Consider the following 21,425-nt stretch of genomic DNA (forward strand, 5'->3'; position numbering starts at 1 on the left):
CTATTCAAACAAACAGGAGGGCAGCCTACCCAGTTACAGCAAAAAGCTTATCACTTGTTTCAAGGGCTACACACCTATGTAAAAGCTGGCATTTATTACACAGTGAAGCAGTTCTGTATCAATATAAGATCTGTATTAAACCTTCTATAATTTGGGACCCTGCAAGGCATTTCGATAATTAATTATTCGGAAATCCCCTGCTCCCGATTGCGCAATAGCACAAGACTGCTAAGCTCCAGGGCAGTAGGAATGCTCTCGTGCAAAACATCATTATTAGTGACGCTCAGGACCAAGTGAGCAGGAGGCTCAGTGTTCATCAAGTCTTGAAACACGAGCAAAAAGTGCCCTTGCTTCGCCACAGGAGCTTTTTTCTCCCTCATTCCAGATACTTTAAATCGCAGAGCCTCAAGCAGCTTAGAACATTGATAATTATGACCAAGAAATTGTTTTCCCCCTTGTCTTAGTCAACCCACCCACCCCGACACAAGAGAATCCTTTTAGCTTATTGCATCCTAGGAGACTGGGGAAGTGAAGCTGCAAGATTCACACCTCACAGCAAGCATTTCCTGACCACAATTCCTTTCCTCTCATACTAACCTTTTTTCTTTTGGGAAGTCCCCACAGAGCATGTAGAAACTCTCACCTTGTCTCTTTATGGATCCTTCTTCTGTGCCCTGGGGCACCCAGTTTGCTCTTAGAAGGAATAAGGTGGGGTCGAGATTATGAATTTGGAAATCCCCTTTCAGCTTTCATCTAGCCCTGTACCTCAGCAGTTTACCACCACAGTACAATGCAATTTTTCTACTGCACTGACTGCTGAAGCTCAGGGTTAGGTGAGCAGGAAGCTATGCTGCATGGCAAACACATGCCAAGAGGCACATGTTCTCTGTCTCCAACTGCCTCCTCCAGTTAAGTTTTTTTTTTAATAAAAAAATTCCTTCAGTAGCACCTTAAAGACCAACTAAGTTTATATTTTGGTATGAGCTTTCGTGTGCATGCACACTTCTTCAGATACATTTTTTAAATGTTTGATGTCCTACTGTGTTTTAATTTGTTCTGAAAGCTGCCCAGAGTGGCTGGGGTAACCCAGTCAGGTGGACGGCCTATACATTTATTATTTATTTGTTCTAGATTCAGGTAGGTAGCTGTGTTGGTCTGACGCAGTCGAAATATACAGTATTTAAAAATTAAAAAAATTGTCCAGTAGCACCCTAGAGACCAACTAAGTTTGTTCTTGCTATAAGCTTTCGTGTGCATGCACACTTCTTCAGGTGCATGCTGACGAAAGCTTATACCAAGAACAAACTTAGTTGGTCTCTAATGTGCTACTGGATAATTTTTTAATTTATGTATTTATTGTTGTTGTTACACTATTATATGTTAGCAGCTCAAACAGGCCAATTCTGTCCCCTTCTTCTGATCACCCCCACCCCAATTCAGCTGACACCGACAACACTATTTTAGCCCTGGTTATCTGGCTGTTTCATTTCCCACCCTCCTTTAAATTTCAAAATCATTTGGTTCAGCAGATCTGGGAAGTCCTGCAATTATGCACAAGCCAGAACACTGTTTGTGGGTGTTGCCATTTCACTGCCAATCTGATAGGAATGGGACCACTAAGTTCAGCATTAAAAAAAAAACATAGTTGAACCTAAGAGTGCTGTTTGGTGATCAGTTCTGTTTATTTATGCACCTTCTGAAAGCTCCTCTTGCTGTGTTACGGTATGTACTGCTCAGGGACAAGGATGGCTGTTAGCCCCAAACCTGAACACTTAATATGGGAGGTGAGTTGGTTTCTGGAGAAAGACTACTTTATTCCTTCTCAATGCTATGTCTCCATGTAGCACAGAAGGAATGTTTATGACGTGGGGTGCATACTCCCCAGTCCTTATCGCTACCCACTTCTGAAATGCTGTATGTTGTTCCAGTATACCTGAAGGAGCGTCTCCGCCCCCATCGTTCTGCCTGGACACTGAGGTCCAGCGCAGAGGGCCTTCTGACGGTTCCCTCACTGCGAGAAGCCAAGTTACAGGGAACCAGGCAGAGGGCCTTCTCGGTAGTGGCACCCGCCCTGTGGAACGCCCTCCCACCAGATGTCAAAGAAAAAACCATCTACCAGACTTTTAGAACGCATCCCTGTTTAGGGAAGCTTTTAATGTTTAACAGACCATTGTATTTTAATATTTTGTTGGAAGCCACCCAGAGTGGCTGGGGAAACCCAGCCAGATGGGCGGGGTATAAATAAATTTATTTAAATTCCAAACTCAGATAGCTTCTGCTCTCCCAATTACCACCCTCAGCATGGCCAACCATGTTTTGGGGGGTTTATTTACAACCTTGTATTGTTGTGAATAGCCAAGGAAATCCCTTAGCATGCAGAAACCCCTACTATGCGTGTGAATTGCTGCCAAATATTTAGGTGCAGGGCCACAAAGTTCAGTATTCGGAAGGATGGCAGTGATGCAAACCAGGGGGAATCAGTAGAGATCCTGGAGGTTCAAAAAGGTTGTACTCTTTTGCAGAACTGGCCGAGAGACCTACGTGGAGATAATGTTTAGAATGGGGCTTGCTATATTCAGCACAAATTTCCAATTAGCTATTGTTCGACCAATTCAGATACAGCAACTGGCCTTGTTCGCATGCCACATTAAACCACCGTTTAAAACAAAGTGCAGTTAATATCAATACTCCCTCATTCCTGGTGCCATGCCAGAGATAAGCCAGAGTCTTTGGCTGACATGCCATCTAAACCACTAGGAACAAACAAGGCTTGTCCTTGGTTTTGGGTAAACAAACCATAAAAGCAATTTCAGATGCAACAAGTCAGACTTGGCTTGTTTTGTCTGTGGTGCATCTGCAGCACCAGGAGAGAAATACCATGGGAACTTTTGAGTCGCAAGCACCAACACATTTCCCTTTCACATTAAATCATAACTTGTTTTCAACTATTGTGATGTGTTAACTAGGAATCAGAAGTCATCACTTCAGGAGGGAGCACCATTTCAAATCCTGTTCACAATGGCCGAACTGCTGTGATACCTGAACTAGACTTTAGTGTAAAGCACACTCTAAAAAATTAGTCCTAATTAAATGGCCCAGTAAGCCAGGGAAGGAAATATTAGTATTATATCTGTGGCAAAATTCTAAATTCCGGAAGACAATTCTCATAATTTAACTTCCTGTTAAATATCTGAAGTATGGCTAGACTATAATAGTCTAATCCAGAAATCAACTTTGAAAGTTACTAGGGTGAGGTCTAAAGAAAACTGAATTTAGGAATGTAAATATTGTGACTTGATCCTCACTGCATTGGAAAGTTAGATAAGAAGTTGGACATGCATAATTTAATTCTTAAGCTTAAAAGGCTTGGGGAAAACCCAGTTCCTTTTTCCAATTATTATAAATGCTGACAATTTCTTTTAGTGACATCTCATTGTGAATGAGAGATTTGTGGTAGGTGGCTTGCTTTCTTATCTGAGTGTGTAAACATGTGTTTGCAATTTCCTCCCCATTCACAGGAGAATTCATTGATACCAGAGATGAGACACAAAGATGAAATCGTTTTGTTGCTATTTGGTTAGCACTTTCACTTGCAATGATTCATTTCGTTAAGGAACATTCCATTAAATGCCATTAAGGAAGTATCTAGAAGATGGAAGATTCCTTTCAGGAAAATTCATGCCAATGCTTCTCTTCTCCAACTGTTTTCATCTACTGCCATTATTTATATAAATATGTAGAAACACCATCAGAGGTCTCAGAATTACTAGTATTATGAAAAGCTTCACAAGAGAACGCCATGTGTTACATCCTGGATAAGCTATAGTTGGAGAATGGCACACAGAGAAATGGTTAGAAAAGGGGTGGGAACCATCATTCTGCAGTCTGGATCTGAGGCCTCTCCTCTTTGGCCCTGCCTACCCCCAAATGGAAATTAGGCTAAGAAAAAAGCTCCTGTTGGTGCCAAACTACCATTCAGAGAGGAGCTATTCAATAAAAAGGTATTCCTTACCCATTTTTTGCTTTGGCCACGACATACTGTCAATAAATGGTACCCAACCGTGGCACTCAACATAAAAAGGATGCCCACCAGTGATTTAAAACATTTGTCCCAACATATAAATATTTGCAGGGAACCATAACATTTTGTGGAAATGTATTTTTCTTTTGTGCTCTCTTTTGCACTCTCCTTTTTTTCTGTCTCCGTCTCACATGCCTGCTTCTTGCCTGCCCACATTTCCTGTAGCCAATTCCCAATTCCCTTTTAAAATCTCACCCCATTTATAAAGCTAAACCATTATCAAAATAAGTGTTTAACGTTACCTGAGTGCCATTTTAGATCCTATTTTAAAAAGCTTAATGTAGGATGGAGAATCTCACCAATGTGAAAACCTTGCTTTAGGCTCTCTGAGAACCTTAGACTACATTGCTGCATTATTTTTCCTTTGCGTCACACATTTGGAAGGACACAGATGAGCAAGTTAAAATCTGGCTCTATTCCAGGCTCTGACACTAACTCACTGAGGCTGTGGACAAGCGATTAGCTTCAACTACATCTTAGCTTCCTGGTGTGCAATGAAGATAACAAATACTTTTCGTTCTGCTGTGTGAGGCTAAATTCCTTAATCCACTCACATGGCTTTTAAACGCCACTGAAATTGACAGGGCTCATAAGCACTCAAAGGGGCCACAGAAGTATACATTAAAATTAAGAAGGGACCATCAAATGCCAAATAACTAGGTTCAAGTTATCTAAGATGACACTGGAACAGTGTATGACTGTGAGTGTTTACTCAATAGTCCTGCTGAATTCAAAGGGGCTTATGCACAAGTATGCAAAGGACTGAATCCAAACAGTCACTGAAGCTAATGAAGCTTTTCTCATTCTATACACATACAGCTACCTAATCCCTCTATTCCTCTCCACCGCAATCCTGTACTCATCTCCTATTCACACCATAAACACTTAACACTATCTAGAGAACAACCAGAAAGCTACAGAAAAGGTGAAGATTTTCATTCCGCATCGAACATACAGTTCCCTATATCACCTATGTACAGAAGGATTCGAAAATTAAAGAGTACCCATTTCTGGCAAACCCATGGAATCAAATCTGAAAAGCTAACGAAAAATGCCAAATCATTCCACCACTTAAAACTTGCATTTCAATTACCACCCCCACCCCCTTTCAAACCTGCTCCTTTTTAACAGCAAAGCACTGACACATTGTTTTCGGTCACATCCTATTCCTACCAGACTCCTCTAAAAACCAGTCAGGATATTTACAGGGCAGGTAACATACAAGGAAAGAAGGTAGAGTGGTGGTGGTTTGAGTGTCAAAACTTCCCCTTTTCACACACACACACACACACACACACACACACACACACACACACACACCCCAACAACTTATCTGCAGTGCACTGCTAACTGCGCCCAGAAACAGCGTTCAAAATAGCTCGCTTCCGCTAGGGAGTACAGGCTGCCTTTTCTTTTCTCCCCCCCCCTTCCCTCCAACCAGCCATTTTGCCCTTAAAGTGCCTTCTCGCTTCCTCCTCTCCTTCAACCCAATCTACATTTTGTTCTGCTGCTGCGGGGTTCCGGGGTGACAGCTGACATTCAGGAGCAGGAAGGGGGGGTGGATGATGGTTCACGATTTTTGAATGGTGGGGTGGGGGGGTGGAAAGCCCAGATAGACCTCCCTTTGCCTTGGGGTGGGGAGGAGGAGGGGTGAGCGGGAGAAACCAAAGCTTCCCGCCTCTCTGCCTGCCTTCCCCCCACCCCACCCCACCTCCCAAAACCTGCGCCGCCGCCCCGTCAAGCCCCGTTTGAAGATGTAGCGAGAGGCGCCGCGGCATTAGACGCTTGAGGGGATGTCCCGGTGCCGCCTCCTCCTCCTCCCTCCCCCCACCCACCCCAGGGAGCCCGCCCGCCCGGCTCCTCCCGGAGAGGCAGGGGAGCTCGGGGACCCCCTCTCCCCGGCAGGTCGGCCTTGCAATCGTCCCTCCCCCGGGCGGGCGGGCAGTGCTCTGCGGTGTCTCTCCGCGTCCCTCCCCCCGGGCGGGCGGTCGGTCTGCGGCGTCTCTCCCTCTCTCCCCCCCCCCCTTCTCGGAAGGGCCGTGCGAGCGCGGCGGGGCGGGCACTTACCGCTCCGGCAGGCGGAGAAGCGTCGTCGTCGTCGTCCTCCGGCGACGGCGGCCCGATCTTGCTGCAGGTAGCCGCCAACAGCGCCAGCGGCGACGGCTGGGTGTCCTGGGGTGGGGTGGGGATTGGGGGGGTGGGGAAGCGGGAGACAGACGGCGGGAGAGGTCGGTTAGCGCGGGGCGCGTCTCGTCGGTTCCCTTCCCTCGCCCGCAAAAAGCATCGGCGCCGCAGCCACCGAAACCCCGAGCTCGCGACGTGTCACCGCCGGGGGGGTGGGGAGGAGGGGGAAAGGGTTCCGGGCCTGCTCCTTCACCCTCCCTCCCTCTCCTCCGTCCTCTCACCTGCGGGGTGCCGGACTCGTCGGAGGCGTCGGCCGAAGCGGCTGCAGAGCCGCCGTTCCCGTGCTGCAGATATTCGCCGTGGGTGCCGCCGCCGCCGCTGTTGCTGCCGCCTCCGCTGCTGTCCACGTCCAAGGCAGCCATTTCCTCTTGTTTCACGGGCTTCTCGGGAGCTGCGCGCATAACGGAGGGGGGGGAGGAGTAGTTGGAGGGGGGAGAAGAGGGGGTTAGGAAAACAGATAGGCCGGGTTGTTTGGTGGTGTGGGTGCGGGGGGGGGTAGTTGGAAGGAGAAGTTGGGCGGTGGGGGGGAGGCGGAAAGAATCGGTCGGAGGGGGGAGGGGAGGAGAGTCACTGGCGGGCGCGCTCGCCCCCTCCCTTCCCCATCACCCCGTCGCTCGCTCGCTCCCTCCCGCGCAAGGCGAGCCCGCCCTGCTTTCCCTCCGCTCCCCTCCCTCTGTTCCCTCCTCCTCCTCCTCCTCCCTCCCTCCGCGCCGCTGCCGCCGTCCCTGCTGCCCCTGCCCCTCTTTTCTCCCTCCTCCCCCTGGCTCTGCTCCTCCTGCTCAGCCAGTGCCGCTCCAGCCACACTCGCAGGCAGACACGCGCGGCGGCGGCGGCGGACGAGCAGCAACCGCGGCGGCGGCTACCCAACAACAGGGCCCCGTACGTACCGGTCATGGCGGGAGGACGAGCGAGCGGCGACCCGAGCGACTTGGCAGGCGAGGAGGGAGGGGAGGAAGGAAGGAAAAGCGCTGGCTGGCCGGCTGGTCTCTTGCGCGCAGGCCCCGCTGGCAGCCGCAGCCGCTGCTACGGCTAGGCAGCCCCCGCTGCTGTTGTCGCCACCGCCGGGGACATGCTTATTGTGCGCGCGGGATTGAAGCGGCGGCGGAGGTTCTGCTGGTGGAGGTGGAGGTGGAGGAGGCGGCGGCGGCCTGGCTCCCACTCCGGGGTCCCCCCCCCACTTGTTTTGATTGACGGTGCGAGGAAGCCGAAAGGTGGAGCTTGGAGCAAAAGGGAAGAGGGGGCCCGGCCGACACCGCCAGCACCACCACTACTACCGCCGCCTTGCGCGCGCGCGCACGCCCGCCCTGCGAGCTGGCCCGGAACTCCCGCCTTCCCCTTCCCCCCCTCCACTTTGCTATCGACGCGTTCCACCCAGCTCATTGGTTGCGGCGCCGCGCGGCCCGCGCTCTCACTGGCCCGCGCCGCTTGTCGCTCAGCCCGCTTGCAGGAGCGGCCCCCGCTCCCCTCCCCCTCCCTTGCCGAGGTGGCTTCCTGTTTGCCAGGGTTTGTGTGAGAGACAATGAGCAAGGCCTTGCTCGGGTGGGCTCGGGCTGAGGGGGTGGAAAGAGCCAGGCCGCGGCGGCCGCCTAAACCAAGCGAGGGCCGTCGGTTGGAAGGGAGAGAGGCCCTGAGGCTGCCGCGTCAGGGCTGTTGTGGCTGTTAGCCTTTTTCCTCAAGAGACAGCTTCGTTTTATAAAGCGCTTTAGGCCTGCCCGCCTGCAGAGCTGTTCTCGGGGCGCGCAGACGGGCCCTGCTTGATTTCCGTGGGAGACTCGGCGGGGTTTGAAATCTCCCTCGTTCCGGCTGCCACTCAGCGTTTTGTGACAGCGGCTCTAGGGAGGAGGAGGAGGGAAAGTTGGAGGCTGCGCTTATGAACCGAAAACAAAACCACCCCCTCCCCCCCCCCAAAAAATCACCAGAGTTAAAATGTCGGCTCTGTGCGGGCCAATCAGGCCTCGCTTGCGAATGTTTTGAAGGCCCTGAAGTGCCAGACCCGGGCCTTGTGCCTACGTGTTAATTTCATCTCTTAACTTTTTTCTAGAAGCGGGTTTATTTTATTTTATTTAAACAAGTATTGCAAGCCTTAGTTTTCCACGAGCTAAAAGGACATTGATTTCCAGTATTTAGTCTGGTAAAGAGAGTTTTGAACATGGATGGGGCTTCATCTTGGCGAATGATGAGCTTAGTAAAACACATTTGAGTTTTAAAATTATAAACAGTTGAGCATCTCTATAGGTACTTTTAAATAATCAGCTTTTACATTGCTTACTGTGAGTTCATAGAGCAACATAAAAAAACCCGCTTAAAGCACAAAAGCAGTAATCCACATTTCTCATTTCCCCCGAAGAAAGCAATTCCATCTCCCACTGAGATCAATGGATAAATATCCATTGATTTAATTCTAATGGATCGGGCATTAATCCTCAAGCATTTCTTGAATTAGGATCTCTATAAATTACATGGATGGTTTTTTTAAAGATATGTATTGGATTTTTGTTATTGATATGTGTCACACAAAAATGCACGTCAACTAAAAATAGCATAGGGATTGTTTTATATATTTTTGCGTAGATCCCTTGTTGAGTTTGAGGTTGGCTTGAAGGCAGTGTTGAACTCTTGAAGACATGCATTCTGATACTGTCCATGTTTGCTAAGAATTAACTGATACTGTTAAGTGGTGCTTTCTAGTAAGTGTACTCATAGGATACTCGCAGGATTCCAGCAGCTATTTTACTTTGGGGTGGGGGACCTCAGTATACAATCTGTGGTTAGTTCAGGAATTTTTGGCATTGTTACGAAAAAAATCTGGGTACAAGGCTGCTCGGCCACCCAGCTCTTCAGGCAGAGCCTGCGGGACCCTGCGGACCAAAGAAGGAGTCCCGCCACCAAATAGCGTAGACCAAAATTGCGCAACAGGTTCAAAGAGGAATTGAACCCAGAGCATGTGGTGACATTGACTTTTAAAACTTCCCACCACATCCCAGGATACAGTTCGCACAGCATCATTGATACATCATCTTTACATCACTGACATGTCACCAAAGGGGAGGGGTAGACAGGGGTTACACTAGCAAACATTTCCAGACAAGCCCTTGGTTCAAGATTAGCATAAGCAGACATGTGGGGGGCAAGACCCAGGTATAAGATTAGCATAGGCAAACACCTCAAGTCCCACCCATCAAAGTACAATAGAACTTCCTTTGCATGTCTGGACCCCTTGGTAAGTCTGGTGATGGAATTAAGCTTTCCTTGGCCAGCGATGAGCTCAGCAATTGTCATCTCTGGGCACTTCCTGGAGCCCCCCTTTCAAGGGCAAAATAGCATTGGAATGGAGGAAACTGGCAAAGGAGTTGATTTTATATGATTTTTAAGCTAGGTAACTCCCCTGAGCTGTCAAGTTGAAAGGATACATTTATGCATAATATTTGTAACATTTAACAACTTTAAAGATGTGTGCCCCCCCCCCCCGTAATTTCCGTAACATCTTAGTGAAAAGCATTTAGTGAGCGTAATAACTGACACAGCACATGACTGGAATAAGTTGGATGCTATATTTTATGAAACAGTCTGTTCATCAGGTGTGGAAATTGCTGGGATTTGGTCATTATGTTCTAAGTGCAGGTACAATGCATGAGACTTCCTCCTTTTCTATGTATTTGTGGTTGGCCAAGAACAGATGGTGTACATGTTATCAAATTGTGTGCAGTTATAAAACTGATCAAAGCATTTCTGTTTCAGTTTTGGATTACTTTCAGTTAAGGCAAGGGAATAGTTATGAATTCATCCATATTTAAAATATTGCATATTTTCATTTTAAAGCACAAGTGAGTTTCCCCCTTATTTTGGTTGTGGGCGCAAGAAAGCTGAAAGAGGAGGCTTGCAGCAGAAGAGGGAGATCTGGCTTGACAGCACCATCACCACAACTACCTCCACCTTGCCTATCAGTTCAGACTTTCCACCACCCCTTAGTGCTGCTAGCGATTCATTGGCTCCAATAATCTGAACCCTAGGCTTAGCCTATGCTGTGGTATAGAATAATTTGGAGCCATTAAAACACTTAAGCTTTGAGAGCAGCTTTCAGTACAGTGATAAATGTTACTGGCAATTCATGGTATCTGTTTCATAGGTATTTTTACAGCCATCCCTATAGTAAAGTTTCATGGTTTACATGAAAAGAGCCTGCTACATCAGGCCCATGGCTCATTTAGTCCAGCATCCTGTTTTCACAGTGGCAAACCAGATAGATGTGGAAAGCATGCAAGCAGGACCTGAGCACAACAGCACTCTAAACAAAATAAAAAAAATCCTTCCAGTAGCACCTTAGAGACCAACTAAGTTTGTCATTGGTATGAGCTTTCGTGTGTGTGCACACTTCTTTGGATACAGCAGCACTCTGCCCACTTATGACTAAAGGCAATGAGTACTCAGAGGTGGAACACAGCTATTTTGACTTGCCAATGTCTAATCCTCTTTTAGAGCCATCCAAGTTGGTGGCTCCCCATTTATAGAATGCTCTTCCCAAGGAAATTCTGCTAGTGCCTTTATTATATACAGTGGAACCTAGGTTTACGAACTTTCGGCTTACGAACGCCGCGGACCCATCTGGAACGGATTAATTCACTTTCCATTACTTTCAATGGGAAAGTTCGCTTCAGTTTATGAACGCTTCAGTTTATGAACAGACTTCCGGAACCAATTACACCCATGCTTCGGGTTAAGTACGCTTCAGGTTGAGTATTCCGCGGACCCATCTGGAACGGATTAATTCACTTTCCATTACTTTCAATGGGAAAGTTCACTTCAGTTTATGAACGCTTCAGTTTAAGTACTCCGCGGACCGTCTGGAACAGATTAATCCACTTTCCATTACAATAATAATAATAATAATAATAATAATAATAATAATAATAATAATAATTTATACCCCGCCCATCTGGCTGGGTTTCCCCAGCCACTCTGGGTGGCTTCCAACAGAAAAATAAAACACAGTAATCTATTAAACATTAAAAGCCTCCCTGAACAGGGCTGCCTTCAGATGTCTTCTAAAAGTCTGGTACAGTAGTTGTTTTCCTCTTTGACATCTGTTGGGAGGGTGTTCCACAGGGCAGGCGCCACCACCGAGAAGGCCCTCTGCCTAAGTTCCCTGCAATGGGAAAGTTCGCTTCAGTTTATGAACAGACTTCCGGAACCAATTGTGTTCATAAACCGAGGTACCAGTGTACACCTTTAGGTGTCAGGCTAAAATGTTCCTCTTCAACCTGATTGATTAATAACCAATGCCGTTTTAAATGTGTTTGAGTAGGGGAGGGGCATTCATTGGTTTGTGTTTTTAATGTTCTTGTTTTTATTATGTATTTCTCATTTTTATGTTGTGAACCGTCCTGAGATGAAGGCGGATATACAGATTTAATAAATGAAATAAAAATAACTGCTTTGGTAGTATTTGTAAATCTCTATAAATATTGTATGTTTATGTTAATTGTGGCAGAATGTTTTTAAATAGGAATGGTTTGGTAGTATGTTAGGTGATAATGAAAGCTGTATAGTAAAGCCATGTCACCAGTTTGTTGTTGTTGTTGTCGTTTAGTCGTTTAGTCGTGTCCGACTCTTCGTGACCCCATGGACCATAGCACGCCAGGCACTCCTGTCTTGCACTGCCTCCCGTAGTTTGGTCAAACTCATGTTCGTAGCTTCGAGAACACTGTCCAACCATCTTGTCCTCTGTCGTCCCCTTCTCCTAGTGCCCTCCATCTTTCCCGACATCAGGGTCTTTTCCTGGGAGTCTTCTCTTCTCATGAGGTGGCCAAAGTATTGGAGCCTCAGCTTCACGATCTGTCCTTCCAGGGAGCACACAGGGCTGATTTCCTCCAGAATGGATAGGTTTGATCTTCTTGCAGTCCATGGGACTCTCAAGACTCTCCTCCAGCACCATAATTCAAAAGCATCAATTCTTCGGCGATCAGCCTTCTTTATGGTCCAGCTCTCACTTCCATACATCACTACTGGGAAAACCATAGCTTTAACTATACGGACCTTTGTCGGCAAGGTGATGTCTCTGCTTTTTAAGATGCTGTCTAGGTTTGTCATTGCTTTTCTCCCAAGAAGCAGGCGTCTTTTAATTTCGTGACTGCTGTCACCATCTGCAGATCACCAGTTAAATGGGACAAAGGTCTGAAATCTAGTCCTTAGAGTGGAGAATTCATCAGCCAGTCTGAACCTCCCTTCCCCCCTCAAAAAAATTAAGGAAAATTAGCTAGGTGGAAAATGATAGCAGACATTTTCCCTTATCAAAGGCCCAGTAAGATGTTTTTGATACCGGTAACTTAAGTAGAAGTATTTGTGATAAAGGAACCCATATTGTTTGACATTAAACAGAAGTTGGCACTGCTAAATCCCCCAACAGATTTTTTTAAAAAAGATTTTATGGGTTATTGTGAATATATTTTATTTGAAATGTTTGTAATTTTTTACTTTTGTACTTTTTTTACAGTGGCGTGTAATGTATGCAAATCTCCCAGCAGCCAAACAATGCTAACCCCTGTACTGAAAGTAGTTCCAGGGGCTCAGCCAGAAAGAGGAGACGGGAAGACTTGATGCATGGCCTGTGTATATTAGGTGGTGAACAGTATAAGGATACCAGAAGTGTCTTTCACATAGACTTGTGGAATAAAATGAATGAAGCGTCAAGCACTGGAGCGCAATGTATAAATATGGAATTTGTATGAGAACATGGATTGGGATAGTAGTCTAAAAGGTAATGTATTTTCACAAAATATGCAAGGCTGCCCTTGCACCTAGAAGGAAGCTGCGGCAAGGTGTACCTAGGATCAAAAAAGAAGACAAAATGGTAGTGCCTTGATGTGATGCCCTTCACAATAAAAATGTATGTGTATTTAAGGCGCAAGGAACCAAAGTCATGGCAGTATTGTCTATATATCACCAAGTGATTAACTCCAGATACAGCAGTTTCAGAGGTTCCACAAATGTTTTTCAAGCACACTCATTATGCTGCATTTGGTTGAAAGACCCAATAATAATAATAGAGGGTTTTCTAAAATACTCTCAGGTTTCTTACAGGCTTTATTCATGGAACAAAATTAGCCACAATAAGGGAGGTGTTTCCAAACAAGCAAGTTGATGTGACAAACACACATTGAAGAACAAAATAATTCAAAAGAAACCAAGGGCCTATGCAAACATATAATGTTTGATCAGAAATGCTGCTGTTAAGGGCTTTTGAAATGACTGTGATGATCCAAACAGATTATAACATGGACATCACTGGTGTTCTCCATCATTACTGGGAAGCAGATATCATTTCTGGCTCAAGTTCAAAGCACTATTTTAGAGGTCTGGTAAGAATGTTTTATGTTGACAGAAATGGATTAGCTGACTCTGATACCCCTATATTCAGAGATCAAAAACAGCAAAGGAAAACATACTTTTAATCTAACAAAAAATTTTCCTCAAGTTTTGGGATGAGTCATCTTGGCCCAATATACTCTCCACCCTTTTAAGGTATTAAAACAACCCCCAAAACCATCAAAACAAGTACAAGCTGAAAGCTGTTTCAATGCACAAGCTAGAGATCCCTACTACTTTGTATTGATACTACTGCTTGATACATTCTACTCAATAAAATTTTATTTTTATATTTATACATTGTTTTTGCTGTAATATGCTTAGCTGTTTTCTTTGTAATTTCTACAAAATACAATTACAGTACATAAAATGATAGGAACATAATGAAACGTTGAAGCAGAAAAACACAGAATCATGGAAGGGACCCCATGGGTCATCTTTCCTAGTGCAACTCTCTACAATGTAGGAAACTCAGCTAAAGCATCCATGACAGATGGTCAACTTCTGCTTAGAAACATTCAAGGAAGGAGTCCAGAACCTGAGGGAGATCAATCTTCCATGTATTAAAAAAAGTAAGCAACACTTATTTGACCTGTTATTTGACACGGGAAAACCTACAGATACAGTCCAAAAGGTACACACACATGGAGTTCTGTATATATGAGAGAATTTTAAAAAGCAAGTGGACCTCACTGCACTGCAAAAAGATTTTGTCATCTGGAGGAGCCCTGGCTGCCTAGATAAAACACTTTAGCCCCACGCACCCTTACACGGGAGTAAGGCCCACTGAAAGTGTGGCTTTTGAGTAGACAGCTATTTACTGGATGCACTTCAGCAGCACCAGACTTGGCTAGGTGCTGGGGTGAATTTCAACCCACGCCTTGCAGAGCCAGGCTGACGCTGCTGATGGGCCCTTTGCCCCTCTGCAACATCCGAAGGCCCTGATCCACTAAGCGCAGGGGTGGATGGCCCAGGCTGCCACTGGGCCCAGCACTGGTGGCAGCAACAAGCAGCTCTGGCTTGCCCACCCCTACCCATACCCCAGCACCAAACTTGCCTGCCCTGGGGGTTCTGGATTGTGGAGTGTACTGGTCATAACAGGAGCCTCAGTGATCGCCCTCTCCCACCGGAAACAAACCAGGACTGCTCCAAGAAAATGCACGTGGCAAAAAGGAGCGCCAGGCCCTGGTGCCCCCCCTTACCCACTTATGATTGGCCAAGTGGAGAGCCAGCCAATCAGGACTTTAAAAAACTTTTTCTGTGGCCCCATCCCCATTTGTGTATTTTTCACCTGTGGCCCTCTTGGAATATCCTGGGGGCCCCAAGGAGGCCATACGGCCTCTGGTTGGGAAACGAGTGCTCTAGATCCTTTGTCATTGAGTGTTCCTTGGTTGGCCATTTCTTCACTTGAAATGGCCCTCTGGCAAACCAAACTGCCACTCCCCTTCATCTGAAATGAGAAGGTGGGACACAGCAATTAAGGAGAAATGCGAGTGTTGCAGCCCAGTCTTCATTCCTTCTGGCGTGACTTCCCTGAAAGAAGGTGACAGGGAGAATAATTGGAGCGCACCAGTTAAAACGAGAAGTCGTCCTCTTGCTCACAGACTCAGATCTATGTCTTCCTCCTTTTGAGCTGTTTCACAGCTCAAATAGGAAGGAGAAAAGAGACAGGGGCTGGACAATGCTGCTTTGAAGACTGGATCCAATCTGAGGGCTACCAGTTGCCAATCTCTTCTTTACATTTGTGTTTTTTCATCACGGAGGGTGATGATATGCTATGGAAGACGAAAGGCAATAAAAACCTAGAGTTGAAATAGGCGTCAACGTGAGCTAAGAAGCTATAATTGGTGTAGGGTTGTAAGGATGCTGCAATGGGTAAGGAGGAAATCGGTTATTTGAACTTCATTTCTTAGTTTCAAAAACAACCAACTTCAACTTTAAAAAAAGATCCCCTATGAACATCATAAGTGGAATAGGACTGTTGCTGTTTCCTCTGGCCTGACCAATTTAGAATTCAGGGCAATACAAAGAGATGTCTAATTTCCAATGAATACAATGGACTGATTTCAAGTTCAGTTCTCATTATACTCTTACCTTGGGAAAGAAATCTAGAAAAAGAAATTATTTTTAAAACATCTCGTGTGCGCATAATATGGAGGGTGCCACATAAAACTTACCCCAAACTTACTGTCTTTTAAAAAAAAAAAAGTTTTAATCTTTCATTGGTTGGATTATAATAATGATTAGCTCTGTAACAGGAATCTCCAAATTTCACAGCAATAAAATGAAACTGCAACCTTCCCAGTTACATTTTGCAATTTTATGAGCAAATAAATACCCTCTTTGGCACATTATGATTGTCATTCCTTGTTTGTATTTTCTTCTTTGTAAACTGAAATAAATCAGAAAAGTATATATTCTGCTCTCCAATCCTATAGTTGCAACTTCAGTAAATGATTGCATTTGATCTCATTATCAGTGATTTAATTAAACAAGTACATTTCTATCTTTTCCCCGGTTTAAAGGAGCAAGTACAGTAGCTTAAAGCCTTTACAGGTGTAGCACTGATAATTTTCTTTTTAAGAGAACAATGATATTTTAAAGTAAAATAAAAAGTATAACTTTTCAGGGCATTTCTGCCCTGAATTATGTTGTTAACACCACACCATAAAGTATCGATTTATAGGGCAATTAATCAATAAAGAACGTTTTTCCAGAACACGTATTTTGCCAAGTACTGTACTTCTGCCTTTCAAATGGCTATGGGTAAATGTTATTTCTGTTTTAAGTACTTCAAGTTCCGAGTTAAGAGTTTTCTTTAATCATGAAGGCCATAGGTTGCACTACAGCAGCTTGTACCGGATCTAATAATAATAATATATTATTTACACCCCACCCATCCACCTGGGTTGTCCCAGCCACTCTGGATGGCTTCCAACAAATACAAAAGCATAATTAAACATCAAGCTTTTTTTTTAAAAAAAAATCCCTATACAGGGCTGTCTTCAGAAGCCTAAAAGTTGTATAGTCACCAAGTGTGTGTAACAGACTCCCCATACTTGCTTTGTGTAGCAGCTCATATTGGTCCATGAAATAGGGAAACCTTTTGGCTCACTAAGGGGAAAAAATGTATATTCTAAATAATGATGTAACAGCACTCTATGCAGTGTTCACTGGTTGCTGAAAAGAGGGTGTAAGGAAAGGAAGACAAGGGATAACATGCCCTCCAACATTTCTCCGATGAAGAATGGAGGAAGGCAGAGGGCCTTCTCGGTAGTGGCACCTGCCCTGTGGAACGTCCTCCCATCACATGTCAAGGAAATAAACAACTATCTGACTATTAGAAGACATCTGAAGGCAGCCCTGTTTAGGGAAGTTTTTTATGTTTGATGTTTTGTCGCTTTTTAATTATTAATATTAATATTCTGTTGGGAGCCGTCGAATGTGGCTGGAGAAACCCAGCCAGATGGGCGGAGTATAAATAATTATTATTATCATTATCATCATCATCATCATCATCATTATACATCCTAAGAAAAAGTGGGACATTTCAGGATCACATCAGAAACTGGGACGGCTTCTGTAAATCTGGGACTGTCCTTGTAAAATAGGGGCACTTGGTGGTCCTGGGAAAAGGTAAGGTAATTGTTGCTTAAGAGACTTTACTATTCACATTTAGTAGGCACAAGTTATCAGGCTTCTCAAGACTGTCCAGCAGTTTATCCTTTTGAGCCTTGCGGCTCTTTAAGTAACAATCAGGGATTTCAAGGCCCCCTTCACGGAATTTGTAACTCACTCTTTCTGGGGTAGCGCTTTGCTCTCAAATCGCCTTCCTACAGTTTCAATGCTAGCCGCCCATCCAAGTTGTTTCTCTCACCTTTTCCTTCCTTCCTCTTCAAGAGACAGAAGAGGGCATGTGGAAGGGTTCGCATTGTGCAGAGTCTCAAGCAGTCCTCAAATTGATCCATCACAGTGCAGGCTGGCAAAAGGGCAGCACATCTCGGGGGGGGGGGAGAGAGAACACAACTGTGTTTGCTAAGGTGTCTTGTAAGCCAAGGACATGCTGTGTTGGAGACATTTCCCTTGCACGCGCGCGCGCACACACACTAACGACATATTCTTGCCTCATAATTACTAAATATAAAACTGGCACTTTCAAAAGCATTTAATGTCCCCCATCTGAAACTGTCAGGAAGAATGGTGATGAAAGTCTTCTTCCTTGGTGATCACTCATAGCCGAGTAAGATTGTCTTCCTTGAACACGGTTTTAACAGTGAGTCCTTAAGTGACTGTGGAGGCCAGTGTTTCCCAGTTGTCGGTGTTTATACTACAAGTCAACCCAGTGTCCTCCGGGTGTTTTGGACTACAGTTCCCATCAGCCTCAGCCATAGTAGCTGGGGCTGGTGGGAGTTGTAGTTAAAAACCACTGGAGGATGCCAGCTCCCTGTTCTTATTTATTAAATTTTTGTGCCTATATTTCCTCCCAAAGGAACTTAGGGTAGCAAACAACTAAGTCATTTAAAAAAATAAAAAAAGCATACTTAAAGCGTTATCTAGTAACACTGCCCCGGGGGGTGGGGGAGAGAGCTGCCTCTCTAAATCAAGTAAATAAATAAAAAATACTTAACTAAAAGTAGAAATAATCAGAATATTAGAAATTGAAATGCTTGCGGAGGTCACATGGATGCTGCTGCGGTGGATTATAGTAAGGCAAGTGGCAACAAGACTGAACAATAGGCGGGGCTTCCGCAAACTGACCAATCGCGTCGCAGGTAGCTCGGTTCTGGAACAGTACAGGTGGGTGCCCTGCGCACCTCCCATAAATCCTGGATGCACCTGTGCAAGAATCATACCACTATGCCACCTTTCAATTATTTTAAGATAAAATAGAACTAGAAACAAACCCATTCTCTCCCCCGTCTCCCCACAAGCACAGTTTGTGAGAGATTATTGAGGAAAGTTTACTCCTTTTGCTTCCTCCCACACAAAATAACCCATGGATCTATTTGTCTGCAACATGGCAGACAGAATCCACTCTAGAGGGACTCCAGTGCCTTGTAAATTTCATCCATTTTGGTCCAAAGGGGGGATATTATTCTTCATAATGGTGAATGGGGATTACAGTACTTCATTCTGTGCCAAGCGGCTCAGAACCCAAAACACACACTCTCTCAAAGCAGAGCGAGCCACTCGGAAACTGATCAGAATTTTAAAAATTGCACAAGTGCAGATTCCAGGCAAATCTTGGCACTAGTGCACACATCTATTATACTGTGGGAAACAGCTATTAACCAAAAACTGCCAAGGAAAGGTTGAGAAACAGGTTGAGAGGGCTTCCTTTCTCCCTCCCACATTGCATTACATTGAAGAACATATTTAGTATGGCTTGTGACACAATGAATGTGTTTATCCTTAGCAGGCTTGCAACAGCAGCAGCAGCAACAACAAAATGCCAAGCGAAAAAGAAACCCAATGTACGAAAACAAATTTGAAGTGAAAAGCTGCAGAACTAGAATTCAGTGGACGATTCTGTCATTGGAAAAAGAAGCTGAACAGAACACATATTAGTGGGAATAACATACAAAGAATGAATTGTATTAGGGGTACAGTGATTGCTTTGCACAAATATGTATATTAAGCAAAATTGCATCTCGAAATGTGTCTATTAGGAGAAATTTGCCTTTAAATGCTGGTGAAGTTTCATGAGAACTTTGGTGGGGGAGAGAGAGACAATAATTACAAACTGATGCAGAAATGTGGAGAACTGAACTTTGATTAGAAAAATGGGAAACGGGGGGGGGGGGCGACCCAAATGTCCCATTCCCTAATCTAAGACCAAAATGTCGTCTCCCAACAATAAACATGGAAAGAGCAGCTCAGTCTTTTTCCTATTACCACATCTGCATTTCCTGTGTGGGGGAAAAACAGCCATTTAAACATTTTATTCGTGCATTTATTTCATATATTTGTATCCTGCTCTATCAGTCCAAAGGGTTTCGAACATAGGTGTGCCATGCTCAATTGACAGAACTGCACCTATAAGTTTGGTTAATTTTCAACTCTAAATTCAGAAAGGAAAAGCCTGCATGTCAGCTGGGGTCATCCAGCAGCAGAGGAAGCCAGTTGGGCGCCTGGGGCGGGGCGGCCAGGGGTGGGGTGAGCCACCCATAGGGGCAGGGTGCACTGCAGGGCCTCCAAAGTCTGCCTGCCTCCTCCCACTCAGCTGCCCTACAGCTGGGGGGGAGGCAGCAGGCGGCCCGTCTGGGCAGCACTGAGCCTGCGCACACCCAAGCCACTGCGTCTCTCCCAAGAGAGACACGTGGCTCGGGCGTGCTGCAGGCCCCGTGGTGAGTGCCACCAGGCATTTTGTCACCCCCCCCCTTAGTGGTGACACCCGGGGCGGTCCACACCCACCGCATCCCCCTTCCTCCGCCCCTGGGGTCATCCCCCCAATATATCGCTTAACCCATGACAAATCATAAAGACGGTTGCTCCATTAAGAAAATCATCCGTGGTTGAAACTGAGTGAGCTCTCAGCTTTCTTGGTCTGCTTGTTACAATCCGATAACATTTATGCTACAATAAACTGTTTACACCTATGGTGCTTGAAACGTCTTTCTCCTTTTTTCCTGCTGACTCACAGTTTAGCAAAGCAGCCCATGCAGAGCATCAAACAACCTCTCTCCTCCTAGTCCAGGCATAGGCAAACTCGACCCTCCAGATGTTTTCGGACTACAACTCCCATCATCCCTAGCTAACAGGACCAGTGGTCAAGGATGATGGGAATTGTAGTCCCAAAACACATGGAGGGCCGAGTTTGCCTATGCCTGTCCTAGTCTAGAGGTGTCACTGAGGTTCTGAAATACTGTACTGGGTGCAGTTTCAGTTGGCTGCTGTTCCAATGGGAAGGGCCATAGCTAAGTGGTACATCCTGTGGATCTTAAGGAGAAGGTTTTCAGGCTCAATCTGCAGCATCTCTGGGTAGGGCTAGGAGAGACCCCTGCCTGAACCCCAGGACAGCCTCTGCCGGTCAGTGTAGACTATATTGAGCTAGATAGACCAATCCTATGACTCAGTATGTCAGTTTTCCGTGTTCCTAACTTGAACTGCAACATGCACCCTGCACAGAGGAGATTCATGGTCCGCTGTTTTTATCAAAAAGAAACATTCACCTTCCAAATCTCAGAATGGAGAGCTACAATCACAGCTAAAACATTCCTTCTGTGCAGCAAAGCCCTGCTAGTTAGAAATTTCACGGAAGCATGGTTTTTTTCCAGCTCTCCCCCAGGAACCGTTCATTCAACACGCACAATATCGATTGTTCCCTTTACTAAGGCTGAACACAATAACCAGATCTTTATAGAGGATAATTAACAGCCAGCAGTAAGTCTTAGCATTAATTCATTTGAGTATGAATGACTTATGAAAATTCTCTTTGCTGTCGAAATAATAGGCTATCATACCATTCACATATGTTTGGCTCTTGTGCAATATTGTATTTAATGGATTTCATAATTCAATATGAGGAATTAAATGGGCAATGATATGATTTTATGTACATTCGTATTTATAGAACTATTGATGAATATGTTTCTCCTGCTGTCTGTTCTTAATTAAATCTATCATTCATTTGTACTTGTCAGATAACTCTTTCCTGTCTTGCAATCTTTTAGCAAGGTTTTTGCACAAGGAGAATTGAGTTACAGTGAACCAGGAGGTGCTCAGGGAATATTCCAGATATTGTGAAGGTGCTGGAGCTAGGCAGGTGTAGACCTGGGGGTATGGTCTGGAGGAAAGA

General features: G+C 45.3%; 1 protein-coding gene and 1 long non-coding RNA gene across 4 annotated transcripts in view; one reads left to right on the plus strand and one right to left on the minus strand.

The window, feature by feature from the left end:
* Positions 1–7,591, minus strand: part of SP3 (Sp3 transcription factor) — a 26,815-nt gene extending 19,224 nt beyond the window's left edge. Inside the window, exons 1-3 of one of the 2 annotated variants that reach the window (XM_035135136.3) lie at positions 7,153–7,591; positions 6,487–6,656; positions 6,149–6,253 (exon numbers count right to left, since the gene is read on the minus strand). In XM_035135136.3, the coding sequence (XP_034991027.1) occupies positions 6,149–6,253; positions 6,487–6,656; positions 7,153–7,159 (282 nt within the window). In that variant the 5' untranslated portion in view covers positions 7,160–7,591. Of the gene's footprint in view, positions 1–6,148; positions 6,254–6,486; positions 6,904–7,152 lie in introns of those variants that run through there. The other variant, XM_035135127.3, reaches the window with a different exon arrangement.
* Positions 5,888–13,923, plus strand: LOC148687494 (uncharacterized). 2 transcript variants are annotated; one of them, XR_015947415.1, is made up of 2 exons: positions 5,888–6,215; positions 12,756–13,923. It is a non-coding gene; the product is annotated as an uncharacterized LOC148687494 (long non-coding RNA). The 2 variants fall into 2 exon arrangements; XR_015947414.1 differs by lacking the exon at positions 5,888–6,215 and adding an exon at positions 6,963–7,144.
* Positions 13,924–21,425: the final 7,502 nt, after the last annotated feature.

The sequence above is a fragment of the Zootoca vivipara genome, chromosome 1, assembly GCF_965207765.1.
Source record: "Zootoca vivipara chromosome 1, rZooViv2.hap1.1, whole genome shotgun sequence".
Taxonomy (NCBI): Eukaryota; Metazoa; Chordata; class Lepidosauria; order Squamata; family Lacertidae; genus Zootoca; species Zootoca vivipara.